The sequence below is a fragment of the Cyprinodon tularosa genome, unplaced genomic scaffold, assembly GCF_016077235.1.
Source record: "Cyprinodon tularosa strain WSP-4 unplaced genomic scaffold, ASM1607723v1 ctg729, whole genome shotgun sequence".
NCBI classification, from domain to species: Eukaryota; Metazoa; Chordata; class Actinopteri; order Cyprinodontiformes; family Cyprinodontidae; genus Cyprinodon; species Cyprinodon tularosa.
In genome coordinates, this window is record NW_024039484.1 from 10,490 (window position 1) to 32,589 (window position 22,100).

Sequence of the window (22,100 nt, forward strand, 5' to 3'; positions counted from 1 at the left end):
CATTGTTCCACAGTAAATACAGATTCAACATAAGAAATGGCGACATGAAGAAGAATCTAATCCGTTGAAAAACCGGCTTCTACTCTGTACACAACCTTTTGATCTTTAAGAGTAATTACACTCCTGGTAATTATATTCTAGTTGAATGTGGCGTAAATGGCAACATAGGGCCTAGAGGCTTCTTTGGAGTCAGTAAGATATCAGAGTTTGAAACAAATGGAGACTGGAACTGACACAGGGTGAGATAGATTTTCAGAGGCTTCAAAGGTAGAGCGGAAATAGCGTCAAGGTAGACGGCTAGAATGGTTTATGGTTTAGCATGGTTTAAAACAAAGACTTTGACTGTGTTATAGGTGGGGAGCACTGCAATGTTTTTAATGATGAACTTATTGGGTGGAGAATAAATTGTTGCAATAATGACTAAATGGTGAATGTTAAACAAACATGTAAGGCAATAAGTGAGACAATGACAGATGGCAGAAGTTCAAGTTGAAATAATTTTTTCGGAAGATAAATGCAGCTACCTACTATAAGTCTTCTTGACATTAAAGATCTTGACATATATGACAAGATAAAACTAAACTGCTGGCTTAATTTTCAGAAAATATTAAATTCATACTGCTTGATTTTTTTAAACTATTTTTTTTTTATTACGAACAACAACGTTAGTGTTCAACTGAACAATAGATAAAAAACCAAGTAAAGCATAACTGTGAGTGTGAGAGCAATCATTCTCACCGTAGTCAATATTTTGAAGATGGACTCAGACCTGAACCTTCAGAAGCAGATAAAGGCAGTTACTAAGTCAGCCTTTTATCACCTGAAGAACATTTCAAGGATTAAATGACTAATGTCCAAGCAGGATCTAGGGAAACTCATTCATGGATTTGTCTTTATTACAACTGATACTGCAAGAGTGTCCTTATAGGTTTGCCTAAAAAGTCCATCAGAGAGCTGCAGCTGATCCAAAACGCTGCTGTACATGTTATTACTAGAAATAAGAAAGTAGAACACGTCAGCTCAGTTCTGAGGTCCTAACATTGGCTCCTTATTGTTTAGTTAATAGTCTTTAAAACCCTTCGGTTAGTCTATAAATCACTAAATGGATCAGCATCTAAACACATAACAGAATTGTTTTCAGTGTATCAACCTCCCAGAGCATTCAGGTCTTCTAGTTCCAGTCTACTCTGTCCACCCAGAATCAGGACCAAACATGGAGAAGCAATATTTTGTTCCTATTCTCCACTTATCTGGAATGAATTCAGAAGACTGTAAAAGTGCTGAAGGCTGAGTTCCTTTATATCAAAGTTAAAAACAAATTTGTTTAGATCTGCCTTAGACTGTTAAAGTTAACTGTTAACTGAGGTTTAATTGGTCTAAGTTTGTGGTCCAACTGTTTTATTTACTTTACTACCTGCTTTTATTCAGATTCTATGCTCCTTCTTTTTCACTGTTTAATCATGTAAAATACTTTCACCTGTCCGTACTGAACTGTGCAATGCAAGTACCCTTGCCTTGCCTTGCCTTAGTACAAAATCCTTGTGTCAAAAGAGATTCTTGTGTACCTTCAATTTAGAAAGTACACTGAATATTTACAGGAGAAAAAAGAACATTTTATGAGGCTTCTCTCCAGACCTTTGGACTAGTTTCCCAACAAATTTACAAATAATATGATGGTTCATCCATCATTCATTTTTTATTTACAATAGAACATCTGATCACTGTTAACCAAGAGATATTTAGAAATAAACTCAAGCTGTAAAAACAGAAACAATCAATTTATTGTAAAGTTAAAGTTGCTAGACTAAATGCATGCTAACTACTTTAACTTTTTAGAGGATGTCAATCCTCCAGATAACAATATTAATTTCCTTTTAATAAATTGAAGGTTTAAAAGTTCTGCTTATTTGTGTTGGATGAGCAATGGTCTGTTCTTGCAGAAAGTATAAAGCCACTTAATCTGGTGCAGATTCGAAGAGTTAAATAAGGAAAAGAGGTGTGGCCACCAGTTATTCACACCGTCACACTATTCCGTTTTTGTGTGTAATTTGACACCTTATTTCTGCAGAACAAACCGCTTAGACAAAAGATGTTGCCTGTGGCCATGTGGTGGAAATACTTACCTCAGTAATATACACTTAAAACGGAGATGTAGAATATATATTTACTATCATGAGTTCAGCAGCTCTTCATTTCAATCCATTGTTTGCATTTAAACATAAAAAAAAAGATATTTTTGCAATGTTAGGTCAAAAAATTTACAACAACGTGTTTAAAACAATCGACCAATCAGTGACGCGATAGTCGGAAGGCGGGAGTTACATCTGATTGACATGACATTCATCCAATCGATCCCCGCAATTGTTGACCTCAGCCAATCAAGTTGGAGATCGAGCCGTGGCGTCCAACGAGAGTGGATTTTCAACGAGACCGAGAGAAAATCTGAGAGGGGAAGACATCATTTCTCTCTGTGTCTTTGGAGCTAAGCACACGAAGACAACGATACGGAGAGAATTTCAAAAGGATTCTATTTATATAAAATAGTCCACTTAAACTAGCCATGGCCGATACAGCTGTTGATACAACCGCCACCACAGAGGTTACAGCCAAGGTGCGTCTTATTTACTTTGAATTTCTTCCTCGAGGTATCACGTTTAAAAAGATTAAACTAACTTTCTTTTTGGCTTTGAGTAGTTTAACAGAATTTGGCTTAGAAGGTCAATTAGTGAGAAAAGTGCTCGATTTAAATCGAGGCAACGTGAATCTACTAAACCAAAGGTAGATTATCTAAATTAATATTGCCTGGAAATTAGTTTTTCGACGCCAGTGCTCTACGGGGGGTTTTCTGTTGTCGATTTGAGGTTATGGAAAAACCTTGGTTTTACCTGTTAGTTTAAAAAAATGCCCTAACATGTTTCGCTTCGAGGAGACAAAGCGGCTGAAATGATGCAGCTGGTGAAGCGGAGCTGCTGTGGGCGGGAAGCCGAAGCGCGTTCACATTGCGCGGCATGGGAACTGAAACGCTCTTTTTCTAAAGTTATTTAGCACGTCGTTCTTGTGTTGTAAACCAGCTTCGTTAATGGCGTTGAAGCAATGTATATATGGAGTGTACTTTCTTTTTTTTTTTTTTTTGCGAATACTAACTGAGCTTTTATTTTGTAGGAGCTGAAGGAGAAGAAAGAAGTAGAAGCGGAGGAGGAGAAGACGAACGAGAGCGGGGACGCACCTGCCAATGGCACAGTGAGTCTGCCGCCGCCGCGTGGCCTTTTGTCTTAGCGCCCCTCGGTGTGCAGGTGTCGCTGCACGCCCCGCTCCCCCCTCCTGCTCAGCTGCTCCTTCCACTTTATAGCTTTGTTTGGGTTGTGAAATGGCACAGATGTTACAGCTCCTTTAGACGCATCCATTTGCCCCTCTAGTGTCTCACAGCTTCCTAGTTAATCCTCCTGGGAGGTAACAAGACCTCCATACACTTCCCCTTTTTTTAGTGATCTAAATGACACTATTTGCTCATCAATTCATCCACGTTTTAAATTCCCTTTAATTTCTTTTTTTATAGAATGGTGCTGAGCACAGTGACAAAAAAGAAGAAACTACAGAGGAGGAGCAAAAGAATGGAGATGGTATGTTGCACTTTTTTAATTTTGAATGCTCTCAGGTTGCAAGTGAAATATTAATTTTTGCCCTTGATGCGAGAATTCCGATTAGTGTTCACCCTTAAGTGCTACCTGAATATAGGTTGTAAAGACTCAATTTATGGTTTGACATCCCTGTCTTTGCAGAAAAAGAGGAGGCGGCGCCCCCTGCTGAGGAGACTGATGCACAGCCTGTGAAGCGCACAGCTGAAGAGGAGGAGGTGAGGCTGAATTGGAATTAATATGACGAATCTGGTGATTTCTCTGGCTCTATTTAATTGATTTTGTTTCCTTTCAGGAAAAAACTGAGACAAAGAAGCAGAAGACAGAGGAGAATGGAGATTCAAAAGAGGCAGATGTGGAGGCTTAAGTCTTTACCCTGCTACTTGTTTGCGGCACTGTCCTACCAGCCTGGTCAACAACATTTTGTAGAGCTTGTGCTTTCTATGTTTTTCGAAAGAGATTTTCCTTTTGGTTGCTCCCATGTTTTCACATTGCACTGGAGTCTTTTGAAATGTAGTGGCCCTGCATACTTCTTTTTTATGAAATGTTATTTATTGGTCTTGAAATGAACTTTTTTTTCCTACTTGTTCAAGTTGGGCCACGCCATAAGATCAGTTTTTTCATTTCCTGACGTTTCACATCAGTATATGTTAGAAGCACAATCTCTGTGGAAGTGTTGACCAGGTGTCTCATACATACAGGCAGCTGCTCACCCTCAAGGCTCATTTTTGACCTCTCAGATACATAAAAAAAAGACCAAAGATAAGTTTTAAGCAGGGGATAATAGACAGTTGTCGGCATTATTAGTTGAGGTGTCAATTTTTGTGTTAAGCTGCTACTTAATTCCTGCCTGACCTGTTTAACATAATAGATGGTGCAAATGAGTAAAGGGGCTCTCTTACACCTCCACTGATTGTGTAACCATTTTATTCTGTGGAGGCAGGAGTTTGCAATGTTAATTAACCCCTCTTAAATCTTAAAGCTTTGGTCATTTGTTCTGTATGCATTCCACGCAAGTTTGTACCATTTATACTTGGATTTTTTTTTTTTTTTTGCATTTTCAACGAGTTTTGTTATGGTTGAGTAGCCCACTTCTGTGTAGATCGCCTTTTTCATAACCAGAATGGCATTTGGTTACTTCAGCCACTGCTTTGTATATTCTGAGTAAGAAATAAATTTGTCTTTTTACTTAAGTGTCTGTTTTATCTCTGTTAGTAGGTGACTTTTTCTGAAATTACTACTTATAAAAAGTGATGTCACTTGACCTATTTTGTGTCTTCAATATGGAAAATGGCTGACTTGGATGGAGGCAGGAAGCAGCAGGGATAATTTTTCTCACTTGGTAATGGAACATGATGCACTGGTTTGCTGCTCTTCTATGGCTCCCCCATGTGGTGTAGAAAAGAATTTAAAGTAGAAATAGTGAAATACAGACTCCTCAAAACTAGTCTGGACCTATTAGTCTGTAGAAAATAGAAACATCTTGACCTCATGTAGGGAAATGGCTAAATCCTCCAGCTCTAGAGGCCTGTTAAAGACACAGATGTTTTTATTGGGTTGATGCATTTAAAACTTATCAGTTATCCAAAATGGATTTGTGAATTATGATTTTGCCGTTTGAAGCCTGAATTCCAGTTTCTTTGCAAATCTAAATATACCAGTTTATAGGGTTTCTAATGCAGAATTTGGACCATTTATTGTCTATATCCTGGCAATATAGTCTGAACACTTGGTTGAGTTGCCTTTTGGATGAAGTGTTGTATAAAAACTTCCTTAACACTGCTCTGAAATGGCACTCTGAGCTGTCCGCTTCTTCAGCTATCACCTTTTGTGGCAGAGGATCCTAATGACTACTGAAAAAATGTCAGCAGGTGTTACATGATAGCTGGCTAGTTCAAAATATAAAACAAACCTCAGATCTAGGATGTGAATGCCAAACAGATGTTGGGTATGATCAAGTCCTCCACTGGTAATTACATCTGATTTACATAGATTTTTTTTGTGTGATTTTGAATGCCAGCACATTCAACTTTATACAGAACAAAGTATTTAATTCAGATCTAGGATATGTTAATTGAGTGTTCCTTTTATTTTTAATTAGTGTGTATGAGCTGCACTTGACTAAAAGCCACTGATATCTACAGGTGCTGGTCATAAAATTAGAATATCATGAAAAAGTAGATTGATTTCAGTAATTCCATTTAAAAAGTGAAACTTGTATATTATATTCATACATTACATACAAACTCATATATTTCAGATGTTTATTTTGTTTAATTTTGATGATTACAAATGACAACAAATGAAAATCTCAAATTCATCATATCAGAAAATTAGAATATTGTGAAAAGGTTCAAAATTGATGGCCCCTGGTGCCACACTCTAATCAGCTAATTAACTCAAACCACCTGCAAAAGCCTTTAAATGGTCTTTCAGTCTAGTTCTATAGGCTACACAATCATGGGGAAGACTGCTGACTTGACGGTTGTCCAAAAGACGACCATCGACACCTTGTACAAGGAGGGCAAGACACAAAAGGTCATCGCTAAAGAGGCTGGCTGTTCACAGAGCTCAGTGTCCAAGCACATTAATAGAGAGGCGAAGGGAAGGAAAAGATGTGGTCGAAAAAAGTGTACAAGCAAGAGAGATAACCGCACCCTGGAGAGGATTGTGAAACAAAACCCCTTCAAAAATGTGGGGGAGATTCACAAAGAGTGGACTGCAGCTGGAGTGAGTGCTTCAAGAACCACCACACACAGACGTATGAAAGACATGGGTTTCTGCTGTCGCATTCCTTGTGTCAAGCCACTCTTGAACCACAGACAGCGTCAGAAGCGTCTTGCCTGGGCTAAAGAGAAACAGGACTGGACTGCTGGTGAGTGGTCCAAAGTCATGTTCTCTGATGAAAGTAAATTTTGCATTTCCTTTGGAAATCAAGGTCCCAGAGTCTGGAGGAAAAGAAGAGAGGCACTTCATCCACGTTGCTTGAAGTCCAGTGTAAAGTTTCCACAGTCAGTGATGGTTTGGGGTGCCATGTCATCTGCTGGTGTTGGTCCATTGTGTTTTCTGAGGTCCAGGGTCAACGCAGCCACATACCAGGAAGTTTTAGAGCACTTCATGCTTCCTGCCGCTGACCAACTTTTTGGAGATGCAGATTTCATTTTCCAACAGGACTTGGCACCTGCACACAGTGCCAAAGCTACCAGTACCTGGTTGAAGGACCATGGTATCCCTGTTCTTAATTGGCCAGCAAACTCTCCTGACCTTAACCCCATAGAAAATCTTTGGGGTATTGTGAAGAAGAAGATGCAATACACCAGACCCAACAATTCAGAAGAGCTAAAAGCCACTATTAGAGCAACCTGGGCAATCATAACACCTGAGCAGTGCCACAGACTGATCGACTCCATGCCACGCCGCATTGCTGCAGTAATACAGGCCAAAGGAGGCCCAACTAAATACTGAGTGCTGTACATGCTCATACTTTTCATGTTCATACTTTTCAGTTGGCCAACATTTCTATAAATCCTTTGTTTTTATTGGTCTTCAGTAATATTCTAATTTTCTGATATGATGAATTTGAGATTTTCATTTGTTGTCATTTGTAATCATCAAAATTAAACAAAATAAACATCTGAAATATATGAGTTTGTATGTAATGTATGAATATAATATACAAGTTTCACTTTTTAAATGGAATTACTGAAATCAATCTACTTTTTCATGATATTCTAATTTTATGACCAGCACCTGTACTGAACTGTCCTCCACCAAACTTGCAGGTAGAGCTCTACATATCACCCCTACAGGGCCAAAGAATACCATCTCCTGTTACTTGGTTGGCTTGCGGCAATAAGAGCTAACAAAGGTTTGGGCTTCTTTAGCTCTTTATTTCAGCTTTGCTTGAGTTGCACAGTCTCTTCATTGGTTTGACTGCTTTAATTTGGCAAATGTGTGAATCTGGAACATTTGTTCTCTGTCTTGCCTGCTGCTAGCCTGTGCAAAATGAAAATTGGCCCCTCCTTCGATTTCCAACTTTTATTTCCGCTCCCTGGCTCTTAGGAGAAATCCACAGAAAAGCCACACCTTTGTATAAAGCAGTATGGTTCAAATTGTGGGGGAATAGTAGCGGCTTATACTCTGGAAAATACGGTATTCATAAAAGACGACTGAAGCTACAAATATGTCACTAGTGAATGATAGTTTTACCATTTGAATTGATTCATGGTGCAAAAATAATCAACACAGGAGTCAAAAGTCGCAAAAATTATCATTTTAGTTTAAACTGAGCCCTGAATAAAAGTAGCTTTTACATTGATGCTAATATTGAGCAGTAAGGAGGTACCATATAACACAAAGTGTGTCCGATTTCCTCTTCAAGCAAGCTGCAGCAGCGAGATCCATACAGTTATTGTTTCCTAAGAAACGTCAGCGTGGTCGGACATCCGGTCAGTCCAGGAGGCTTTAATAGTAGGCAATTACTAACATTCTGCAGAGGCGCCTCAAGAATGAGGAGCTCGGTGGAGCCGTCAAAATAAAAGGCTCTACATTACGATAGTTTTTGATTCATGAATAGCTTGCATGGGTACAGCAGATTCAACAATAGATGAAATGTTTTTTGATAGATGGATGAGTTATTCAAAATCTAAAGGGGATGAAAAACTTCCAGTGAAGAACTTTGCAGACAACCGAGAGGTTCTCTTTCTACAGAAATGATGGTCTTAGCACGGTGGAGAAGAAGCCTACTATTTAAAGCATGCACCCTAAAGATGACAAAGAGGAATCGCTGCTGGCTCTGCAAATCCCAATAGTCGTATTTTTAACGCCGTCCGTCCAACAGTCCACATGAGTCTTCTTTCTGTTTGCCGTTCCTCTGTTTTGCTTGGTTTCACACCCCAGTTTCAACTTCTCCTCTTCCTGACAATGACAAGAATCACTGTCATTATTACAATGGAATGGCCAGGAGTACGTTGTCGGCTCAGAGATCTGTGACGCGGTTTAACGAGGACCCACTACTCTATTCTCTGTTTCTGGTAAAGCAGCGTGTCATCTGATGACTCCATTTTTTAGCTGGAGCATTGAATCAAAATATAGTGAACCAGTCCTAATTTTAAACTAGATTGGGAGAGATGTTTGTATTTTCTGCTAAAATGCACAGTGAAAATGGGAAAGCATACAGTTGTGACCAAAGGTTTTAGGACTGACTGCAACTTGACTGCTTCAGTGTTCTGGCAATTGCTTTGAGTCTAGAATGTTATAAAATTTAAAATGGAGATAACAAAGATAATAAATGTTGATTAAATTGAGTGAAATCTCAAAAACCTAATTGACAATGTTTAGGATCCCTGTAGCATTTGTAATGATGTCCTTTTTGTTTGCTGGGAGACAAATGTTATTCAAGACATAATTTTGAGTTTTTGATTTAATTATAGAAGCAAAACCTTTGCTTAAAAAAAGTTATTGATACTTTAACTTGTTAATCTGTAAGCAAATGTTGTCACTGCTTTGCATCAAAAGGGGTTAATGAGCCCAATCAAGAGCCAGGACCATTCTTTAAAGAACTTAAAAAAAAACGCTGAGCCATTCTGTCAATTACCAATGTTTCAAGGCACGGTGCTGAACCATCCTAAAACAAACCAGTCCTGTCAAGAAGCCTTGGACCCTCATTTACTGTTCTTAGCGACTGAAGTCCAGTAATCATTTCTGTCTTGTTGCATCACTGCATTTATGAACATCAACTGTACAATTGGACAACCACTCCCAGGTTGCATTGATTTTCAGTTTAACTGGCTTTAATCATGTCCAGTTTATTTAAAAAGCACCAATCCACAACAAATTTCGTACCAAGGCACTTTAAAAATAGAAACAGTGACTTTCAGTGCAGAGCTTGTTTACGGGTGGCAGCAACAAGGTTTGAGTTTTTCATCAAGCACAGTGAGCTTTGAGCATCAAGAAAGATACTTGATTACCACCAGGACAGAGCTTGATTAGGAATGGCAATGAATAGTTTTTAGGGTTTCTGCACAAGCAGTTAGTTTTGAACTATTGAATGAAGGGGGCAAAGAGGTTATCAATTTCATAGAGATACAACAAGGGCTGGCTGGCTTGCTATACAAAAACAAACTAGAGTTTATTTAAGGGTACACTGTCTGAAAAAGACATATTCAGGACTTAAAAAAAAACATCTCTTCTCTAGTGTTGCACCAATACCGATACCAGTATTGGTCAGGGCCCCGATCCAGCACTAAAATGGTGGCATAGGTATCTGCCAGTATCAACAAATAGAGCCCCAATGCCATTTTGAGAGTTTATTCAACTAATGTCACCCATTCCAGGTAGGCAATAAAAAGTTCTGCTGGATTCACTTTGTATTAGTCTTTTTCCGGCTTCACAAAGGTAAGAAGCAGCTTGACAAAGCCAATTATTTTACATCCAAGTAGTATGCAGTTTTTCATATATACACACAAACATTGATTTCAAATAGATGGTATCGGTATGGTATCATTATCGAACAATACTGCACAGCCAGGTATTGGGTATTGGTATCGGGGCCAAAAAAAGGCATCAGCTCAACACTACTTTTCACACAGGGAAAGAGTGAATGTTGCACACATTTTGCCCTAAAAACTAAGCCATTAATGTAGTTTAACAGAAAACTGTTTCACAAGGCAAATTTTCCATCTCTCCAGGACCTGTACGCCTCCAGAACTCTGAGGTGTGTAGGGCTGATCCCTCACACCCCAGCCACAAACAATTTCAAACATTTGCCTCTGGCAGGAGGATGCGGTCCATCAGGACCAAAACCTCACGCCACAAGAACAGTTTCTTCCCATCCGCTACCAGCCTTACTAACAAGGCCCAGAGATCCCCGTGACACTGACACTGCCTCTCTTCTTCCCCTGTTCAGGACCTAGAAGCTACACTAACGTAGCATCTTCAGACCTCCTGCGTTAGATAAAACAAAGTCTACTGTGTATATAGTATATAGCTACATATTGTATATAGTATATTGTATGTTTTATATTGCATATAGCTTTAGATTCTCTATTCTGTATGTTTATCTTATTTGTCAGCACCGTCAACATCAAGTTAAACACTAAAATGTTGACACTCATCAAACAACAGAAGAATTGGACTGAAGGATCAACCTACACTGAAGCAGTGAGGTTTGTCAGTCACAAAACCTTCGGTCACTACTGTACTCCATATTCCAGTGAATGTTATATAAATTTTAGCAGTTTGAACAGCCACTGGTTCCACTTTTTGGGGAAGAAATTCTGCTAAGGTGTGGTACAAGTACTGTAACTCAGAGAAACAGGCAGGTAGACATTCCTTTGGCCTTGTTAGCAAAAACAAACTGAACAAAAAGCTTTGAAGAACCACCCTGCACAGCTCATGCAGATGTTAGGCAACTGATCAAAGGAAGGAAAAAAGGGGGGAAAACTGTGGTTAGCTTACACAAAGTGATTCACACTGCTATCCTAAAGACAAACATACAAACTAGCAGGGAAAAAATGATGCAGCGAACAATCAGACGGAGTTCAGCTCAGTCACACATACACACATTCAAAGAGAAGTCACATTCTTCTGCAGAAAGGTGAGAAAAAAGCATGGGCACACACACTGTATGAACACACTGGTCATGTGTAAGCTTGTTAGAGTTGTGGCCAATGTCTGTCTGTCTGGCTCTGAGAGAGCATTGCTGATTAGTGGCAAATCTATGGAGCTGTGCTGAAACAGTGTGTGGCACGATGTGCAGTGTGTCGGTCACTATCATGGCTATAAGGTTAGACGCACTTGCACACCGCCGTTGTGTGTTTTTGTTTTTGCAAAGGTAAAGTGAATGAAGAGGCGTCGTTAAATGTGCGCCAATAACGGCTGGGTCTCGCTTTCGGGGGGCTCACCCTCAGGGGGGGGCAGCTGGTACACCACGCAGAGGGAGGAGTACAGGCAACCCACGAATGACATCAGGCTTGAAAAGTACATCACCCCCTGAGCCCCGCCCACCAGTGAGGTCAGAGGTCCCATCGCCACAGAGACCAGGATCTGAGCCAGGAAATACTGACAGCTGAGGAGAGAGATGTCTACCCCCATACCGCGTCTGGTCCCCTCCTCGGACGAGCCGCAGAACTGCAAGACAGAAACAAACACTACAGCTCAAGACCCTTGGTATTGGGTGAAGTTAAACAAGCATTTCTTTTTCCTCTTCATTATAGATTTTACTTGGCTTTCAGTCAGCCAGAAGCCCTCTATTATAAGACATGTATCCATTTTCACCACTCAGCTTCATTTATGAATTAGCATAATGTTTCTAATTAGAAGAACTCATATCAGCTGCTGTAATCCACACCAGATTCTGCCTTCTGCAATCTAATATTTTTTCAGTTTCAAACAAACGCTTGTTTTGAGAACCTTAAGATATTTAAGTGTAATTTTGCTCCTATCTAACCACTCTTCTTCTTCCACATGCAACTGCAAACACAATTATTTTATGGGGGTAGATCAACATTAGTTTTCTTAAACTTTCCTTTTCTCCATAAAGGCCAGAGTTGTGCAGAACACTGCTAATAGTCACTCTGACCACAGATTCTAACACCTGAGCTTCTTCTCTGACTAATCGTCTCCCTGCAAAGCTAGCCCTTAAGGTGAAAGGACCTTTGCTAAGGAAGTTTGTAATAGCCCCATATTCTTCCAATCAGTTTAAATACTGTTGGGATACAAATTTTAACCTAACTCTTCTTTATACTCGCCTTTCTTTTGTCTTCTCTTGTCTTCATGATGTTTGTTTGCTCTTTAATGTGCTCTAGCAAACCTTTTAGTCATTCACAGAACAGCTTTGTTTCTACTGAGATCAAATTGCCACAGCTTTTATGTGCCCGTTGGTTTGTTTATGTGGGAGTTTGCACTGGCTTTTTTGGGGGGTTTAGGGACTTTAGGGCAATCATGGAAAATTCTATGTTTTGTATCACAAGAAATCCCTATGAAATTAACAAAGGTTTTTGGATGAAAAAAAATTGTTAACTGGCTAAGCTCTGTATCACATAGATACCTGGTTCTCTGTGATGTCTAAATAAAGGTCTTATAATAGTAACCTGATTGTGTTGTGTGGAAACATCCCTGATAGCATTTACTTTCAGTTTCAGCTCTCCAAATTTATAATTTTAAACTTTAGGCTTTAATAGAGAAAATGAAAGGGTGACACTAATTATGCTTTCCTACAGAGCATTCTCTTACTGTGCTTAGTAGATTATCAAGGCTCTCAGTAACAAAAAAAGTTTATTATTGTCCCATGGGGTTCAAATGTACAGATGCTGCCTCTCCACTTTGTTTGACATCAGTCATGGGCGCCTGCACACAACAGCCAGTAACAACAGGGTTAGAGAGGCAGCAAATCCAGGTGAAATTTAAGAGAATGGTTTTCATCAAAAGGCAGTTACATTTATTGCTGCCGGTGCAAGATATGTCTGGGAGAAGAGGAACATTTAAAGTACTTATGTGAAACCATGGATACAAGTTATAATCCCAGCTTATTGGATGTAAATGAAGTTGTTGGAGCATAACGTGTTACTGCAGAAAAAACAGACTCCTTACTGATAGTCTGATAGTCTGACATGTTATTATTAAATATGATGAAAAAGCTTTCTAGACAAGTTATAATCCTCTAAATATTCTAGACTAAAAGTATTGTAGATCTATGTTGGGCATTTCTTTACTGACACACAACTTCTACTTGTAGTAAAGGAAGCTTTATGAGAACGTTATGGGACTCAAAGACAAGGTATTATGGTAAGAGCATCTACAGCCTTTACAATTTAACGTACTTTGTGGAATTGACCACTATGTCTCTTTGCAAAACAGCACATTAGCATAGTGCTGCCACCACCATGCCTGACAGTGGATTAAACATCCAACAGCAATTTAATTTAGGAGGGACAATTTAAAAAACAGAGTTTTAGTCTGTGGTTGGCCTCATAATACTGCCATGATTTCAGTTAACTGCAACAGGCCCAACACAAGCTACAATTGCCTAAATCTGTCATGAACTAGAAGAAGTAAAGAAACCAGTGTTACTGCCCACTGTGAAAGTAGGCATCACCATCCACCATTAGTGTACTTACTAAATAGGAATACCTGCTCCAATGTAGTCTAAAGAAATAAATAAAACAATTATTTGTTGTTATGGGAAAAAAAAAACAAAGTGATAGAAAGATTAAGCAGATTGATCACAATGATGTGAAGTAGATTTGGAGCAGTTGAGGTAAGGGTATCAAACCAAAAATGACTCAAGCACGGTGGTGGCTTCATTAGGGCTGGGCGATATAGAAAAAAAGCTTATCGATAAAAAAAAAATGCATATTGATCGATATCGATAATTATTGAAAAGATTTGAAACCATATTTTATGTGCAGCTCTGCCTGGACTTTTTATGATATTGCTAAATGATTTCATTTTAATAAAGAACACAAACACAGACTTCCAATTAAATCTTTATTTAACCAACTTTTTTAACCATAACGGAATTGTTTTAAAGAAAAATAACTTAAAAGACCTGAGTTATGTTATTAAATACTGACAAAGAATAAACTAAAGTGATCAGAAAAGTGACCAAAATATATATAACAAATAAATAAATGGACGCCCCCCCTCCCCCCGCCCGCATTCTTCTAAGCTGAACCTGCTTTAACCTGAGTTATTACTTTGAAGTTTCTGGCCCCTCAGCATTTTTCTCTCAATCGTTAGAAGTACGTGGGAAACTGCCCAGAACTGAAAATATATATATATTTTCCCGAAATTCCCGAAGATTCCTCGGAGGACGACGCAGATGCACGCCGGGGCCTACACAGCTCGTACTCCTGCGGGTGTGAGCGGCTGAGATGATAAAAAAAAAGTTGGTTGTGTTACCAGACTTCGTTTTCACTGGTTCCCGACACATTTTCCAGGTGACTGTGGTTTGTTTTTTGTCTGACTTGCCATGACCGAAATACTGCCAAACTGGCGAACTACAAAAACCCTTCTTTGGAACAATTTCCTCTGCCTCTCCTTGCTGCGACATCTTCATGTGCTCTGTGTTGTGGTTTGAGAGGGCGGCGCTTTGTGACGGCGTGCCTGGGTCCGCGATTGTGATTGGTTGGGAGGAAGTAGTGACTAGCATAAACCTACATGCTAGGCTACAATGAGAAGGAAGGAAAACTGCGTTTTTTTTACGGAACTTTTATCGACCCGCTTTTTTTCTATTGCGCCACACGTCTATTGATCGATATATATTGTTATTAAATTATCGCCCAGCCCTAGGCTTCATTATGCAAAGGTGCTGCTTTTCAGTCATATTTAATGTCACATGGTTCAGGTGGATAGAATGATTAATGTCTTGTAAAGTCTTAACCAAAGTCTTGGACATTAACTCTACCAAAGATCTCTGGACGACGTTTGAAAGCTGAAGAACAAATAAATCACAAAAAAGAAATGCCATTGACAGGTGCTAATCTATCACTAGAACGATATACTTAGAACAACTGGGTTTCGAGACAATGCTGTTACTCCATCAACAGATTTGAATGCATGTAGAAAAATGAAAACTGAATTGATATTTACCTGAGGGCTCTGGTAGTATTCACACAGTAGGGAGTAAGGCAGCGTACATAAAGAGGAGAAGAGCACGCCGTAGGTAACGCAGAGCGAAAGCACCACGTACAGGTTGGTGGAGAGTGTTGCAAGGCCTGTGCCCAAACCAAATGCCAAGTAGGCAAAAAAGTAAAGAGTGCGTAGCGAGAAACGTTCCTCTAGTTTCTCTAATATGGCTGGAAATTGTAAAACAGACAAGAGTCAATCACTGTTTTTCTTGCATAGAAATCTCAAATTATCTGACTGTTTACCTGAGTAGAAAGCAGCACTGAATGCATAGATGCACATGCCCCAGCAGCCCATGTTGACGCCAGCATTGTAGCGCTGGTAAGCATCGGAGTCATGAGGCGCTTTGGGGTCTCCTTCGAACACAACTTCGCCCATAAAGTCGGTGTAGAAGAGCAGCATGCCTTCAAATGACAACCAACCTACGCATAAAACAGACAGAAAAAAAGTAACTCAATATAAAAATTCATTACAAAGATGCTTTTTTTGTAGATCAATAAGTCTCACCTAAAAAATGATTAGTGCATAAACTCCTCAGAGAAGGAGGCATTCTGTAGATGGCTATACACAGCAGCTTCATGGACAACTGGGATTCTCCTGTCTCCATATTTTCACTAAGATCGCTCTCATATCGCACTCCGTTTAGCAAAATATTTGCAACCTGATGGAGAGGAAAAATAACAGGTGTTATGTTAAATAAAAAATACATTGGTACCTGTCAGACTGATTACAGTTGTCTGAATGTGATGCCAACCTGTTGGCTGAAGGTAACTGTTCTTCTCCGTCCGTTTTCCAGTGCTACAATCTGCGTTGCCGTCGGCTCCTCGATCAGTGCCAGGCTTTGAGGTCGCTTCAGGATCCCAGCAGAGGATCCCCGGTGGGGCCCGACCCCTGGGTGAGACACAGCTGTGCCTGGAGGTGCAGCTTGGGTTTGGGCATCTCCCTCAGTCTGATGCCCCTCTGCCTCCTGAGACTCTGAAGTCAGATTAGACGTCCCATTAGCCTGAGATTGCCCTTCAGGAGGGTTACCTGCTTTCTGTTGGGACTCCTCAGAAGGAGGGGAGTCGCCTGTAGGCAGGGGTATCGTGGTTGAGTCCGAAGCCAGTGCTGGTGGAGTCTGTTGACCTGTGTAGCAGTCTATAAGCACACTGTCGATGTAGGAGGTTCCTAATGATGAGGCAAACTCATTGATGCCAGTGAGTGAGCCATCTCTGCTTAGAAAGCTGCCATATTTTGGAGTGAGGGGACTCAACGGTGATATGGGGCTGGTGAGGCCAGCGCAGAGACGTGCATTGGCGCTGCAAGAATGAGCCAACGGGTCAGAATTACCCGGATGAGACTTGGAAAAGCTGAAGTTGTAAAGTCCGTCCTCATCTTCCTCATCCAGCCCCAGCATGGCTCCGGGGGGAACAGGAGGAGAAGGAGGAAGAGGGAGGCTTGGGCTTTTCAGATGGTTCTTACTGGAGTTTCTGTTTGGTTGGCTCTTTGGTAACGGCCTCTCAGGGATGCTCATCAGAGTCATGGTGGTGGAAAACACCAAAGTGATGCTGGTGAACAGATATATGACTCGCAGCTGCCCTCCCATGGACTTTCCAAACTGTGTCTGGTCCCAGGTAATGCCACCAACAATGTAGCCAAATCCTCCTCCCAGCCCTGAAATCAGAAATGATGAGAGAAATGTGCAACACTGAGAAACAGCAGTTATGAGAATAGTTCCTTTTTTGTGTCTCACCTGCCATCAACACATTCAGCCCAATAGAGGCCAAGCTGTTTAGTCCTATCGACTTTCATTTAACTTTGTGTATTTTTATCTACATTTAGAACCCGAAACATAAGATAAAATTGCCACTATAGAAATTACACTGTACATAAGTAGTTTCTTTAAAACTATTTAAAGTCTGAATGAACTTTTGTCTGATTCATTCTGTTGAAATTGTGTAATAAGAAAGAAAAGTCAATACTGTGTTAAATATTGAACATATTAAAGCTTAGCCAAGCTTCTGGTAGCTTCACTACAGACAGATCTTATGAGGTTGAGGATTTTTTTTTTATCTCCCTTGACACCAGAGGTTGAGGGAGACGTTGTGGAGCCCAGTTTGCCAGAGCATAATCAGTTTAAGCAACCCCCTTCAAAGTACGGACCCAGCAATGCCAAAATATGGTGCTATGGAAGTGGCAGAGGACCTGCTACCAAGGAGTATTATTGAGTGAGTTGATTCATCCAAAAATAGGCGATGGTGACTGATGCCTGTAACTATTAAGTAGGAGTGTACAAATTAAAATGCAATAGCCACCGTTAAACCTCTTTGGTTTAGAACTAGACATACAGTGACATTTAAGTAGCAAAGTTTGCATTTTTTAAATGCAAAAAAGTGGTATTTGGAATGAGTTACACTGTGGGATTTTATTTTCTAAAGAAAAAAGCTCTCAAATTATTAGCCTCCACTGTACCTGCAGTTTGAATGATACCAGATGATACCAGACAAAGGACAAACAGAAAGAGCGGACTTAAATAACTGAGGGAAAAACTGAAAACATCTGTGTACAATCAACTGAAATCACAAACAGGTGTAGATTGTGCCATTGAGTTGCCCATTTGAGGCCCCACTCTGTCAGTCTCCGTCACTGTGTCCTTGGGCAAGTCACCTCACCCACGTTGCCTGTTGGTGGTCTGAGGGCTGATTGTATGGCAGCCCTACTTCTGTCAGTTAATATATCCTAAATAGAGATTTATAAAATAACTAGGTGTGAGTAAAAAAGTATATTTTGACACAAGAATCGACACATTCAAGGTGTTTGTTGTCTTTTTATCACTACTCTGCAAGAGAGTCTCTACTCCTAGCCTGAGGGATTACACAAGCTTAGCTTTCTCAATTTGCTTTTTAATGAAGAAAGTTAACAGTGAAATATCAAGTTATTGTATTAATGTTCACAAACAGTAAATCAATACCTAGCCTAAACTCTTCATATCCTGGGTTACAGATATTTTTTCACTTAAACTTATTTTGTTGTTCAATTAAATTCTGCTTATTATATATTACTCCTACACAATTATTCAAAACACAGTGACCCAGTCAGAGTCTTAAATTTATTCTGACAAATAATCTGTAAAGAAAGTTAAAGATTCTTTGTCAGATTCTTTGTCAGAATAAATATAAGAATCTGTAAAGAAAGTTAAAGATTAGGGTGATACCAAGGGGAGCTTTCACTAAGAAATACATGGAGCTCATTGTCAAAGACAAATCCTCAATAAAATATTTTAAGACTTGCAAATATCTGACTATTAATTAAAAGGAATGTTTGATTGATTCCGTCCCAATAAAAGCTTTTCCACTGAACAAAGAAAAGGGTAGAGCTATTGCACCTGTGTATCGTTTTCATTTAACATTATATAAAACCAGAAAAGTGTTTTACAGGGTTCCTGTCCTGTACAAACTTATTGGATAAATAAAGTTAGATTTATATCTAAATCTGCCAGGGGACATGACTTGTATTACAATCGATGAGGAAGAAAGGTCATTATGGTTCTGACTAAGTCCACACAACTCAACAGAAACCATAAAAACAAAAACCTTACCTGCTAGTAATGCATGAATGTTGAGCCCTCTATCCTGATCCTCAGGGCTGCACACATCCATCATGTAGGCGTGGCTTGGGTTGTCAGCCGAATCGGCGCTGAAATCCATCAAAACTACCCCACAAACTGTCAGGATGATGCCCCACTTGTGATTGGATGCCGTGTCAGCCAGGGCGCCCCCAATGTCTCGACCGTTCAGAACTAAGGATAGACCAACTAAAGCCCCTATATTGAACAGAAAAGAGCAAAAATGTTACAGTCCACATTTAACTCCCCTTTGGGATAAATAAAGTATTCTTAAATCGCAAATGTGTGGCTGATACCATTAAAAAAGCCAAATAGGGGTAACACTGACAGGAAAGGCATGATTTCTATCCCATTTTTTCATATTGAGATTACTTTCTCCAACAATTAAGAATGATATGTCATTCAGGCTTATGGCTGGTATGAGGGTATGAATTGTTTAAACAGAAAATTTACCATGTTTTGCCAAAATTATTAGACATAATAATTTTTACAGCTAGATTAATGTTTTTTATTATATTAATGTATTGTTATCTTGGTTAAAAGGCTATTTAGAGTTTCATGGAACTAGTAGCTACAAGAAAACATGTAGAGCCTTACACTTTTTAAACTAATCTATTTTCTCTGGCTCTTTGCTAGTCTACAACTGCTTCCCAGGAATCTGACTTGTAGCTGACAGGGGTCTCCTTACAAACCAAAAAATTTAGACTAAACCCTAAACTCTGGTATAGGTCATGCTTTCTATAACCTTTCAAATGTTATCCTTTGTCTCATAAGCTCTGTGACTTTATACAGTGTAATGCAGGACCTCTGTGTTATTATCTGAGCATCCCTGACCTACAGCCAGAGCAAAAATGAAGGGTCTTCTCCTCCCAAATCGGGATGTGCAACGATCACTCCATGCTCCTATTAGAGGCTGAACAAGGAATCCTTCAAGACAAACACAGAAGAAAAGAATTTCAGTCTGGTTTGAAATAGAAAAAACATTAATCCACTGATTGACTTACCAAGAATGGGACTAACTAACCACACCAGGCTGTAGAACTGATCCGGCAGGCCCATTTGTAAAAGCACAGGTGTCACATAGGCCGTTTCCATGGCGTAGCTGAACTCAATCCCAAACAGGATGCAGCCATTAAAGAGTAGCTCACGGAAGGTCCGTCTAGGAGGAAGCTCGCTGAGGTCCAGCTGGTCCAGGGGACAAGGCGTGTTAGGTGGGGGAGGCGGTGAGGGTCTTATCAGTTTCCTACGCTTCGGCTGTCTTTGGAAGTTGTTGGCTCTGTGACTGAGGTGCCTTGTGGTGGATGTTGGAAAGCTGGCCGTCTTGGGTAATGAGGTCCTCCAGAGGCCTTCCTGAGCTGAGGATAACCTCCCTCCTGGACTGACCAGGAGGGGGTCAGTGGGGGTGCCCATGCCTGGAGATGACATCTCTCTCAAGCTGGAGTACACTGTGGCATGAAAGAAGTCTTATGCAGCACCAATATAAAACTGAGGCGTGACAAAACTGTTTTTTTTTTTATAGTTCAGAAGAAAAAAATGATATAGTTGTGTTTTGCAGAGCTGATGATTCCAGACACAGCGCTGCTAAGAGGACACTGCAGAGATGAGCGGACGCACTGCGCCCACTGCCCATGTGCTCTCCGGCTGATACAGCAGTGTTCTCTGCGGCAGTGCTCTCATCACGCCTGTTTCCATTTTAATTTTTCATGCAGGAAGACAAGGTCGGACACAATGGACCCTTAGCAGAGACTGGTACAGGGATAATTCATCACAATCGGTCGCACTTCAACAAAAATCTGAGGAAAATGCTGATTGCTGCTGTTATACTTGCAGCCTTAGGTCGGTTGACTCATCCCAAATTATTCGTAAATGATGCTCTGAATTTTCTGGCATGGACATTTAAAGGTCTTAAAGGTGAATAGGCCTACCACCAAACAGCCACGCGTGATAAGAGAAAAAAAGGCGTGCAGAGTGGAAAGATGATAATTACCTTCGTGGGGCGACTCGTCATTTATTGCACACTGTGTAGGTAAACAGTGGAGCCATTATGGTGTGCAGAGAGGCGTAGTGTTGATTATAGGAGTCATTATTATTATGATTTTATATATATATGTATATATATTTTTTTGCTTTGTTTTCCTTTGATGCGTCTTCCCCCCGCTCTGCCGCGTCCCTTCTCCTCCTTCCCCCTCCTCTTTTCTCCCCATTCGCCTCTTTTCCCGGTCTGTCCTGTGACGTCATGCCCCTCCCTGCAGCATCAGCAGCACCAACACATCTGCCCCCTCCACGCAGCGCGCGTCCTCCAGCGTGTTTAGGCGACTACACTTCGAGAAACGTTTATGACACCTGAAAATAATGAGATATACAACTTACCTGTCTGATAATAATCAGTCTGCACTATCTATCTATCTATCTATCTATCTATCTATCTATCTATCTATCTATCTATCTATCTATCTATCTATCTATCTATCTATCTATCTATCTATCTATCTATCTATCTATCTATCTATCTATCTATCTATCTATCTATCTATCTATCTATCTATCAACTGGATGTTTTGTATCTTTGTCTACCTATAGTCCCTTTTCACCAAGACTAATTATAACAGGCTCTCATTATTCTAGAACAAATTTTGTTTCATACTTGCTGAGATACAATTTCAAGCAACAACAGTGACACATTGTACTTTATTACAACTAGCAGCCTTATAGTCTCAGTAGGAACACTGATGTATCTTTAGGACAACCTTCTAACTCATATGTCGAAATGTGTTTTAGCATGATTCCAAGCAGATGGTTTTATCCACTCATGTGCAAAAAAACACTATGACAGCGTATTTAAATCACCCATTAAATATTTGAACCAGATCTTAAAATGTACTTAATATAATTAAGTTTTTTTGTAACATTAAACATTCAATTTAGAGATAAAAAAAGCCACCATGTATGAGTGTATTAGTGTTATGAACTAATATAGCGACATCTGAATCTGAAATGATACAGATTTTGTATTCTTTTTTTTAAATCAGCATTATAAGTAATGCATCAAGTCTGTTCACATTTATTTTTGGTCTTAGTGTTTTGGTATAATTATTTATCAATAGCATTTGTTGGTGTGTATTTCTTTTCGACTCGTGATAATGGACGTTTGAATATGAATCAATCATTTTTATTGTTGTGTTGTAATGAGATTTGGAGACTACATCCTCCTATGTCTGAACAATAAAAGACTT

The 22,100-nt window shown here is 39.8% G+C and overlaps 2 protein-coding genes across 3 annotated transcripts; one reads left to right on the forward strand and one right to left on the reverse strand.

The window, feature by feature from the left end:
• Window positions 1–2,435: 2,435 nt before the first annotated feature.
• On the forward strand, window positions 2,436–4,414 carry si:ch211-222l21.1 (prothymosin alpha-A). Its single transcript, XM_038269387.1, has 5 exons — window positions 2,436–2,611; window positions 3,163–3,240; window positions 3,557–3,620; window positions 3,780–3,853; window positions 3,931–4,414. Exons 1-5 carry the CDS (start codon window positions 2,561–2,563, stop codon window positions 4,000–4,002), a joined length of 339 nt encoding a protein of 112 aa, XP_038125315.1. The 5' UTR covers window positions 2,436–2,560; the 3' UTR covers window positions 4,003–4,414.
• A 3,479-nt stretch (window positions 4,415–7,893) lies between these two features.
• On the reverse strand, window positions 7,894–21,061 carry slc45a1 (solute carrier family 45 member 1). 2 transcript variants are annotated; one of them, XM_038269372.1, is made up of 10 exons: window positions 20,855–21,061; window positions 19,872–20,312; window positions 19,702–19,794; window positions 18,841–19,065; window positions 16,018–16,916; window positions 15,771–15,924; window positions 15,509–15,685; window positions 15,228–15,433; window positions 11,540–11,765; window positions 7,894–8,552 (listed from the first exon to the last, which is right to left on the reverse strand). In XM_038269372.1, exons 2-10 carry the CDS (start codon window positions 20,290–20,292, stop codon window positions 8,524–8,526), a joined length of 2,430 nt encoding a protein of 809 aa, XP_038125300.1. In that variant the 5' UTR covers window positions 20,293–20,312; window positions 20,855–21,061; the 3' UTR covers window positions 7,894–8,523. The 2 variants fall into 2 exon arrangements, with proteins under 2 accessions (XP_038125300.1, XP_038125299.1); XM_038269371.1 differs by lacking the exon at window positions 7,894–8,552 and having other exon boundaries at window positions 10,864–11,765.
• Between the last annotated feature and the right edge of the window lie 1,039 nt (window positions 21,062–22,100).